The following is an 11397-nucleotide window of genomic DNA, read 5'->3' on the forward strand; positions in this document are numbered from 1 at the left end:
CAGTCCGCCATTTTTGTTCTCCTTACATATCAAGACACCAGTGTGGCAGAAGGTGCGAGTTGTAAGAGAGCGTTGGTGAAAACTTCTCCTATCTCTCTTGGAGATGACCAGCGTTGTGGTCGAGATTTTAAAACTGTTGTTTCTGAGGAGGCCATTTTTAGTGTTTTTGCATATTTCATTTGCAATGAAATATTATTTACGCACTTTATACCAATAAATGATGACAAATTTCGCTTCTTCTCCCTCTCCCCATAAGTCCCGAAATGTAACACGAAGTTTCGCGTCTTCTGTTTGACATCGAAGGAGCCGCTGGATTCGACTGCGATGTGAACGACCCTATATTCTGCGGTTTCCCACCAAAACAAAACGTGTCTTTACGTAAATCATGGCCGTATTACAAGCATTTGCTTTGGTCTTTTTTTCCGTTATTTCACCAAGATTAGCCGATAAGGTACTTTCACTAACAGATGTAGATTTTGAAGACAAAGTTTTTGGATCGTCTACACATTTTGTGATGTTTTACGGCCCTTGGTAAGTCGTAAAATTTCTGTAAACATTCACCAATAAAACTTCCGGCTGTTTCACCTATGTTAAGCTCATCACTGTACAGGTATTTATTTTCTAAAGATTAACTTTGATGCAATCTTCGTTGATCGTCTCCTACACAACTGCTCGCAACACAGGTCAGCTAGTCGTTTAACTGCATCATAATTTTGACATAGTCTGGAGCAAAGTATTAAACACACAGAACATTGTAAGATTGTTCAGTGTTCAGCGAGTACTACAACGTAGCAACATTCTGGTTCGTCGTGAAATTGAGATAACTTTCCTCGAAAACATGCTTCTCTTCCTGTAGAAATTTAACCCACCGCAATTCTTCGGCCAGGGAGCTACATCCTGAGTACTCTTGAAGTGTTCACTCAAAACGGGTTTTCGGACACAGACGTGCTCACTACCAGTATCTATGTCTTATAACAAAAATTTTACTTAGTTTTACAGAAAATCTGATAAGGATTATTTAAGGTCTGATATTAGTTCCATTTGATATGGTTCTAAGTCTTATACTGTTTTCAATTGTTAACAATTAGGTGTGAATACTGTGCAAGTTTCATGCCAATCTGGAATCAGCTAGCTAATCACTACAATAAAATCCCACACAGTGAACATGTAACAATAGCTAAGGTGAGAAAAAATAAGGACAACTACTTTTTATTTATCAGTTGACTAGTTTTTTTCTTCTTATTTATTTCCCTATATTTTTATGGAGAAATATAGATTTAAAACAAGCTCAAGGGTGGAGTAAGACTTGTTGGCTAGATGTTTTATGGCACATGTAACTTCTGTCAATGAATATTTGGATTTGTCTCAAATCATGCGTGTTAATCATGTGGTCAGTAAGGAAAAGGATATAAGTGCATGATGATGACAATATCAGTAATACTAACAGCTTGTGGTACACCAATTATTTTGATGATAACTATTATAAAAGCTGAGGCAAATGTGCAGCTATTTGTTTGTTTTTTGTTATTGTTTCATTAGGTTGATTGTACAAAAGAGACTCCACTATGTGCAAAGCAGAATATCCGTGCATATCCTACGTAAGGCCAAATCTTTTACCTTTTGTCAGTAAACATCTGTTAGCTTTTACAAGTAATGTAATAGAATATGTTCTGTTTCTTTTCTTAATTTAAGGTTAAAACTTTATTATGATCATGGTGAAATAAAGAGATACAATGGAAAAAGGAGAATGGGTGAACTAAAAGCCTTTGTTGATAAGTTTGCTGTTACATCAGAGGTAAGACACAACACCAGAGGCAGCCATGTAACTGAAGGATTGATACATGTGTGTTCATTGAAAAGAAAGGCAGAGCAACCTTGAATATGAATGATGTAGAGATAGGAAATCTACACAGCAGATTCTCATGAAAATTGGTTGGGTCAGCTTTTCATAATTCTCTCTTTAGATTTATTGAATCCAAACAATCTGACAAAGGCTAAGTAGTATATACCCATACCCTTAAAAATAAAGATGTATCTGTGCAATCTTTGAGCCCTTTTGGGCTGCCAGATATATAGGAATAAAACAAATGAAATACTATCATCTTTACTAAATTAAGTGCCTGTGACCCTTGATTAAGCACTGTTCCCTATTAAATGCCTCATGTGAGAACAATTATATAAATAAGTGCTCATAAATTTAGAGTGAACAGTTTGTTTTTCTTGGCATATCTGAGAGACCTTGTTTTATTTTTGATTTGTAATGCTTGATTTACACAGAAGGCCATTGCCAAGGACATGAAATGTATTATTTGTTGTTCTAGATTAACAGTTTTTTCTGTTAATGGATCATATATTGAAAGAAACATGTTAAATGGCTTTTAAAACTTTTAGTAACCCTTGGCAGTTTACCCACACTTATGCTGAGAATTTGGTGGGTTAAGAGGCAATTTCAAGTGTTGCACTTGAGAGTGACCAAATACCAAACCTAAAAGACCTTTGTCATGGAGTCACGATGGCTGCACCTGTCAGGAAGCCTCTATACACCTTCCTTGCGTGTTGATACTGGAAAGCTTGAAATAAATCAGTACTATAAGACCTTTAAAATCTTGGTTTCTTTTAGCAAAAAGAAAAGGAAAATTCAGAGGCTACAGGTGAATCAGATAATGGTTTGTACACACTGACGTCAGATAATTTTGATAGACATGTGGAAATGGGACTGCATTTTGTGAAATTCTATGCCCCATGGTAAGTGAAAAAATATAATTTTCATGGTATTAACATGATGTTCAAGGATTTTCCTGCTGATCTTCATGCTAGCTCATTGTATTCCTATGCTGAAGGTCAAGGGTTCAAGCCCCAAACTGGACTAACATTAAGGGTCTTAAATTAACTGAGGGGAATGTCCTGCCTTTGCTATAACATCCACAAATGGTCAGACATTATAGTTTTCTTGGATAAGGATGATAGACTATCGTTCCCATCTCCTGCATCTCCTTTGCACTGGTTAGCACAGTATGTCAAAGAACCCTCTCACTTCTTGTAAAGAGTAGGGAACACAGCTCCTAGTGTTGTGGTCAGGCCCCCATTTGAACCAGCTTTTAGCTGAACTGGGACACAGCTAAATAAGTGAATGAATTGCATAAAGAAACTTAACAGGTCACCTCTCATTGTGAAAGAGCATGAAACTGATGCCTCAAATTGTGGGTTTGAGTCACCAGAGATGTTTTAGTTAGTCATGTGAAACATGTCCAAGTTAGCTTACTGAACTGCATCTAACATGAATTTATTGCAAAATATTGTGAAGTTACTGAGTGGCAATAATTACATTAATTCAAAGAAGAAATTGTTTGGTCACAGAGAACTGTTTGGATTGATGCTAGTTCTTGTCAGAATGAAGTTGGTATCACTAGATTTTAATTTAAAAAACACAAATCTTACAGGCCAAGAAGTTAAAAACCTTAGGAATTTACCCAGTCTTCTTTTTAATACAGTGAGGTTAATAGTAGTGTAAATTTTCTGCTATTTTGATGAGACCGTATTCCATTGTAAGAACCTCCCCAGTATTTTGACAGATTGCTATAAGTCTGGGTGGAGAAAAACACTGTAAGGAAATTCTGTACTTTTTAAAAGTCAAAAACTCTCTACATTGGGGTCAATGTAATGATGCTCCAAAGACTAATAATCATGAACTGGTAATCACGGTTATTAAGAATACATAGTTATCAGTCATACAATGTCATGTAGCTTTCACTCTTTGGATTTTGTTGTACAGGTGTAGTCACTGCCGCAAACTTGCACCCACTTGGAAGGCACTAGCAGAGTACCATAAAGACAATGTGGATGTGACAATTGCCAAGGTGAAAATTTAACATCTTTTGTTTTTTGAAGGTCACTATCTTTTGCTTTTCAGAGAGATGGAGACCATTACATTTTTATTTTCTTGTCAAATAAGTGTTTGCCTCATTGACATTTGGAAATTTACATTGTTCAGATTGATTGTACAACTGAGAGCAAACCATGCACTGAACACAATATCCATGCATATCCTTCACTGAAGCTGTTTAAAGATGGAAGAGAGGTTAGTGATATTCTGCTTACTGTTCCTAGTGAAAATAATGAGGAAACGTAACAAAGATATTCATTCCCCTGTGTTCAGTGAAGAATCTGGTTACAAAAATATTATTTGGTGGTCTCATTGTTATCTTTATCCAGGGATTGGTGTCTCTGTACCATCTATTTCAGAGGTGAGGGCAGGTTCCCTCATCTCACTATTAAAGCTTGGGCAAACTATACTACACACCTCACAATATTTGTGAAATCAAATATAATTCTGAGAATATAAAATAATACTGGTACTGCTAAAAAAATATGGGGGAAAGGAGGCAAGGGCTTTGAACAGCGATAGAGCAACATTCCCTCCTGGATGGAATCATTTCTGTCAGAGTGTTATCTGTCCTTTTATAGCATGTAGCTATGGTTAAAGTTATGGTATTTTTGTGTCTGGTAAATAATTCCCTATACCATCAACAGGACTGATTTGAATTTTAAATGCTTTAGGTGGACCATTATGAAGGACCACGTTCACTTGATGATCTGAAGAATTATTTGACTCTAAAGATCTCTGAGCACAGTTTGTTAAGTAGTGCAATCACAGAAAACAGTGAGACTGCTGAGGAGATTCCATCAGATGATGCAGAGGCTGACATGGTAACAATTTAAATTGCAATTAGAGGGTTGTTTCTATATTCCCAGTCTCACTTGAATGGGAGAGAAACTAGTGACAGCACATTGAAATCAAAGTGGTGAAACCAAGAGCCAAGCCTTTTGCCTGTTTTTGTTCACCACTCTTCCTCGGTTTTTAAATTCCTCTTGTAATACATTTCCAACCAAATCATCTCAGTGATGAAGTATCAATACTCACAGTGTTCCCCTAATTGTAGGCTTGATTACAGTGTTGTGTTTAGACCCTTTCTTTGAAAGTGTGATTCTCCACCACTAATCAAACATAACTATGTTCTTTCCCCTCAAGTAGCTTGTATGCATGTGGCTGGATACAGAAACAGACTGTGTTACTGACTAAGTGGGAAACTGTCAAGACATCTTCATGCTTTAAACCTGATTTAGGTCAAGGACCTCAGGCTCTTGGGCTCACCCTTGTTGAACATTACATCATCATTTAGAAAGATAAATCTATTGACTTGCCTGCACTACAGCTGCTATTGAAATCCAAGATAATTCTGATAATCCCATGGCTCCTTTTCAGATTAAGCCATTCCAGCTGACAGACAGTAACTTTGATGCCATGGTCAGTGTGGGCACAACTTTTGTCAAATTTTATGTACCCTGGTAAGTTCAAAATACCATCACTTTGCATCAGTTTTTTGTGTATGTTGTCTGAGTAATCTGTTATTTCACTACAAGAGCTTCCCTTATGTCATGAAGATTATGAAGGAGAATCAGAAATTAGGTCTCCTTTTTTCTACCTTCTGAGTTTGGCATGTGCTCTCTGGTTAGTTTGGAATGCAATATGTGTGCTAATTATCAAAGCCTCTCGCAAACTTGGATTGAGACTAATTGTATTTAAATTTGGAGTTTTTCAAGGATTAAAGGGGTTTCCCGGATCTTTACATACTTAGATAGCTTATTGACTTGAGGTGGTAGTCCAAATGAAAGGGAGAATTCATTATCATATTTCTGAGGTTGTATTTCACTCTTGTCTTGTATTCACAGGTGTGTCCACTGCCAGACACTTGCACCAATCTGGGATCAGTTGGCAAACAAGTGCGCAGACAGTGCTTCTGGACCTAGAATTGCAAAGGTTTCTTTTTTATTGTTAAATGTAATTCACACTCTCACCTAACAGTTCTGTGGTAACCTTTCCATGAACTGTCATGAACCTGAAAAAAAAGACTGACCAGTTATAGTAGACTTGAGAATCAAAATAAGCTCATAAAAAAAAAAGCAGGAGGATAAGAAACTGGAGTGGGAAAAAACTTATAACAGTTTTGCCTGTATCTTTTTCAACTTTAACCCACAGAGATTGAGTACCTTTATCTGTTAAGGGAAATGCATTCCCAAATTTTCCCTTTAGGTTTTTTTCATTTTTGCATTAGGCGAGTTGAGAACTGATCAAATTATGAATAAAGGTGGTAAGTTTCAAAAGAAACTTTGGTGCTGCATTGGTGGGAAGTTCAACAGGATAATTTGGTTTTATCAACTGAGTTGATTTTGTAAGTTGGCCAATAAGAGTTTCAAAGGTTATATTTCCAGTGTTAACCCTTTGTCCCTCCCCCTGTGGCCAATTGACATTATCAACTCAGTTGATAAAATCAAATTATCCTATCCAGGAATGTATTGTTTAGCTACCATATTGTAGCTTTAACTTAGAAAGGGATGGCCTTCAAACATCTGTGTATTATTTTTAGGTGCCCTCTCATCAAGTTTGTCATTTGAACTACCCCACCATTTGTTTAATTTTCTCTTTTTTTAATATTGACCGATTTTTTTTCTCAGGTTGACTGCTCAGAAGAAGCTGATCTTTGTCATAGTTTTGGAGTAAGCTAATTTTTTAACATTCCAACTAGGAAATAAATACTTACAAGAGAAATCTTACCACAGCCTTTCTTAAACAGTGGAGTTGCAAATCACTTATGAGGTAATATCATTATGTTTTAACCTCTTCTTTATTCTCAGTTTTGTTTTATTTTTTCTTAGATCAAGGGGTATCCTACCCTTATCATATTTAGCAGAGGCATTCGGAAACAAGAGTATCGTGGGCCCAGAGATTTGAACAGTCTCTATAACTTTGCTGTCCAACACCATGATGAACTCTAACTAGTATGCCCTGACCAATCGTGGATTAGAATAGCTATTGATTGGGCCAGTTATCAACTAGGATGGCCATTGATTGGTCCAATTATCCATTAGGATTGAATGTATGCTTCTTTCTTAAACCAATCACATAAAAAAAGATAACCAAAGAAAAGTTGCAGACAACATGAAGAAACATCAATGGACAGCGGTTTGTTTTATGGGAAATCTAATTTTGTAGAATTGTTTAGGAATTAGAGAATTTTTTTGTGTCTAGATAATTTTTCACAGCCATTTTTATTCTAGAGAGTGGTAGATAACAAGAACAGGAAGTTGTATGTACAAAGTGATAGTGGAACATAATGTATGCAAAGGCTCTGAGGAGCTTTTGCCATCAAAAGGAATGACTTATTTATGAAAATATATATACCTATTCAAGTCTCCAGAAAGGAAACTAATAAAATTTCTTATATGCAACTTGATTTAATGTTTGTAACTATATTTTCTGAAAAAAGATATTTTGCTTGTGTGTAGTACATGACCATGTGTGAAAAATGTTATATCCCCTCCCTAACCTCTGTAAAACAAAGTTCACAATCAAATTACAAAAAGACGATTTGCCTGGTGTTCATAATATAACATGTTTTGTCAGTATGATAAATTAATTGCTGAAGCTGAAACACAATGTCCAGATCAAGTAATTATGCTCTCTTCTAACTAAAGGACAGGTAACTTACAGCAACAATGACAGCGACAGTAACAGCTATAGGGATAGTCAGATAGACCGTGACAGTGACAATACGAGTAAAATTTCTAGTTACAGAGGCAAGGACAGACAATGAAATTTACACTGACACTGACAATGAGAGTGACATGACAATGACAAAACAGAGAAAGAAAAATATACTGGATAATAATAGTGAGAATCAGAGAGACAATAAGAGTGATGAAGTATAGGACAGAGACAGTGACAGAGAGTGTGACTAAAGGAAGGACCATGACAATGATAAAGAAAACAACCTAGAATGTGACAAAGATGATGACGGTGAGTGACAAAGACACTAGAAAAGATAGTGCAATGACAAAAAGATTAAAAGAGATATTTGAAGTGACAGTGAAGGAAACAGTTAAAGTAACCATAAAAATGAAAGAAACAGTGAAAATAATATCCTAAGGGACAGCGACTGAAATTGAGGGACAATAGAGGGACGGTGACACTGTAAAATAAAGTGAAAGAAACAGTGATAGCAATGGAAACAGTGATAGTGGCATTGAAAGTGACAGTAGCAGTGGTAGTGAAAGTGATAGTGGTAATGAAAGAGACATTCACATAGACAGGGACAGTGACCATGATGAGGAAAATAATAGCTACTGTAATAATGCTAATAAAAGTGATAGAAAACAGACAGTGAAATGACAATACTGACAGTGACAACAACAGATAAAAACAGTGAAGGAGACTAGGCCTGTCTGATTGTGTACGTAAAATTCTGTTAAGTTGCTTGCTGGAATGTTCTAAAGTTGCAAAAAATAAATGCCAAGAATGCAAAAAGTTGCTGCCTAAATTTCAAAAGTTGTTACCTAAACTTATTGATAACTTTTATATAAGCATTATAGTTAAAAGCCTTGGTTATCAGTCTTTGCAAAATTGCTAACAACATTAGTCAAGGAAAATAGCCAGAAACTTATGTTTAAAGAGTGACAAATATGAGTGAAAACTAAGAATATTTAAGTTTAACAGAAGTCTTGCCGAAAATCATTTTTAATTAGCAGATCATCCGTTAACAGTGACTAACAAAAACAGTGACAGATAGTGGTGGAAACAATTACTATGATGGAGACAGTGACAGTGATATTAACAATGACAGACATTGACAGTAAGAGTGAGAATAAAAAAAAATGCCTTTGAACGAGACAGACAGACAGACAGAAACGGAAACAGAGACAGACAGAAACTGGGGGATTGACCATGATGACAACATTGAAAGTAAAAGTGATTTTAACAATGACAGCTACATTGAGAGTGGCATTGAGAATAACATTGAAAGTGAAGGTCATGAAAAGTGACATTGACAGTGACAGTAACAAACACTGATGGTGACAGTAAAAGTGACAATGACAATGAAAGAGACAGACAGTGGTAGTAACAGTAACAAGGAAAATGAAGTGGTAGTGACACTGACAACTATAAGGACAGTGACAGAAACAATGACAATAGCTGTGACAGTGACAAGGACGGTGCCAAAGATGGTGACACTGACATTGACAATAAGAGAGATACTAAGGGTAAAAAAAAAACCAAACAAAACAGCAACAACAACAACAACAAAAAACGACTGACAGTGCTAGTGGTAACCAGTCAAGTTGCCCCAGAGTCATCTCGCCCGAAGTCATGTCGCCCAAAACCTGAGTCATGTTGCCCGAAATTTTAGTTCAGTGACACTGATGGTAACAGTGAAAGAGACAAAGAGAGAAACAGCCATAATGAAAGTCAGTCACAGAAACAGCGACGACGATAGTGGCAGTGACAGTGACAGAGATAGGACAAGGTCGGTGAATGTCACGATTACAAAGACAATGAGGCAGTGGCTTGGATGCGTCTTTTCATTTCTTTCTATGTCACAAACATGTGTTCTCGGAATCGGTCATCTGGTCGTCTTCCTGCTTCAGCAATGTTCATCTTTTAGCAATAAGTGCAAGTTATGCAATGGACGACATAGGCAGATGAACACATGAAGTGATCAGTACCCTTGATGGATTGTTTGGGCCCCGATATTTTCTAGAAGTCATGGATGAAAGGAAAAGTTTTGCAACGTGCGCGAGAACATTTTAAAGCTGTAGGTTGGTCATTAGTTTACGATGAACTTATGACCAAAACGTTGCTTATGTTTTCGTAGCGTTTGGATGAAATATGTGGAGGTTGCGATAAAATAGGACCAGTCACTGAATCACTTAGGAGTAATTTAAAGTTCACTGCAAACCTATGACTTTTACGTCATGCATTTGTTATAGATTGCCCCAGCATGCCATAGGGTGTGTTGAATAAATGTGACATCCATTTATAGTTTCGTAGTGTTTCCTTGTTCTACAACATGGTATCAGGAGTGGGACTCCAGCCAATTTAGCACGGTTCCCGAAGGTCAGCAATAAACATAAAACTGACGATGGCGTTCGCGTCGGGACAGGGAGTCGCAGTGGTCATGCTCCACAAAGAAATTATGAAAAGTTCATACAGATGTTCAAAGATTGGTCCGAACTCATTAGATGGTGCGACAGCGAGCCTCCTGTCGAAGCAACAGATAGGACAACGAAGGACATAGTTTTATTTGAGACGATGTTATAGGTAGCTAAGAACTATGAGCAATGTGAGAAGGCTAAGGCGATGCAGCAAGCTAAAGGTCCCCGAGAACAAACGAACCACAGAGACACAAAAACACCCCCAAAGTCAGAGCATAGGAGAGTAAAGGTCAATCTAACTGTTAGCGCAAGGCTGACACCTTTCAGTATTGTGCAGGTCCAGCACACCCTCGCTCCATGCTCCCCCCCCTCAAACAAGCGGTGCTCTAAGAAAGGCTAAGAGAGAATCGGACACTGCCTGCATATGTCGAATAGGAGCACCATCTTTAGCCAGATCCTCTGAGTTTGTGAGCACCAAACCCCAGGCACACCATCTTTATGTCAGTTTAGGGGAAGAGCATGAAACTAACCACTTGGAGGTGGATATTAAACTAAAAGAGGATGTCCAAAGTGTCTACAACGTTTCAAAAAATCCTCATGGCGCGGCGCTGGGGCGTAGATTCTTCAGCCACTTGATAATCAGTTTGACCAAGGACCTTACCAAATCAATCAGGGTGCAGCTAGATACTGCCTGCACTTGCAACACAATACCAGAAAAAATTGCTCAGTCATTGATTTCTCCTAGGCAGAAGCTCAAAAACTGTCTCACCCCTAGTAAGCAACCTTTATTCACCTATGACAACTGTAAGCTCATAACTACTGGTAAATTAGAATAACTGGCTGAAATCAGAGCAGGGTACCACCTCCTCGCATTTCATGATTTGAGAGACTCGCATACACAAGACATACACCTCCTGTCTGGCTCAGACTGTGTCAACCTGGGTGTGGTTAAGATCCGTGCAGATAAAGTCCATTCACTTGGAACATCACATGGTACCGCCACACTCCCAGACCCCCATTCTTAGGCCTCAGTACAGCTGCCAAAAACCGAGATCTCGCACGAGCGAGACATGCTTAAGCCGCCAGGACGCATGTTTGACGTTTTTCATCAAACACGTCTTTATCACCCCGCCCTGCCACAATGACTCTGGAGTGGGTTTTCTAAGCATTTCCTTATGTGCATACCGGATTTGGACAGTTTGGGAGGCCTATTTCTTTTGATTTAGGCCCAAAAGTCACCCACCCTATGACGATATCCACCAGTAGTTAGTAGCACCGTCTACAGCATCGTCGCTGCCTCTTTCGCTGTCTCTTCACTATCAGTGTCACGGTCTCGGTCTTTGTTTCCATTTGTGTTTCATTCCATGTCACTTTCACCGTCACTGTTACTGTTACTGTATCTGTCATTGT

At 37.9% G+C, this 11397-nt stretch overlaps 1 protein-coding gene across 2 annotated transcripts; it reads left to right on the plus strand.

Annotated features, from left to right (window-relative positions):
• The first annotated feature begins 243 nt into the window (after positions 1 to 243).
• LOC113677544 (thioredoxin domain-containing protein 5) lies at positions 244 to 7283 on the plus strand. Of its 2 annotated transcripts, none has more exons than XM_027194364.2 (12): positions 244 to 531; positions 1089 to 1182; positions 1540 to 1598; positions 1693 to 1795; positions 2621 to 2745; positions 3773 to 3857; positions 3992 to 4078; positions 4558 to 4707; positions 5264 to 5346; positions 5731 to 5818; positions 6514 to 6555; positions 6715 to 7283. In XM_027194364.2, exons 1-12 carry the CDS (start codon positions 386 to 388, stop codon positions 6832 to 6834), a joined length of 1182 nt encoding a protein of 393 aa, XP_027050165.1. In that variant the 5' UTR covers positions 244 to 385; the 3' UTR covers positions 6835 to 7283. The 2 variants fall into 2 exon arrangements, with proteins under 2 accessions (XP_027050165.1, XP_089063871.1); XM_089207745.1 differs by having other exon boundaries at positions 369 to 451.
• Positions 7284 to 11397: the final 4114 nt, after the last annotated feature.

This window comes from Pocillopora damicornis, chromosome 1, assembly GCF_964200805.1.
Source record: "Pocillopora damicornis chromosome 1, jaPocDami1.2, whole genome shotgun sequence".
In the NCBI taxonomy this organism is placed as follows: domain Eukaryota; kingdom Metazoa; phylum Cnidaria; class Anthozoa; order Scleractinia; family Pocilloporidae; genus Pocillopora; species Pocillopora damicornis.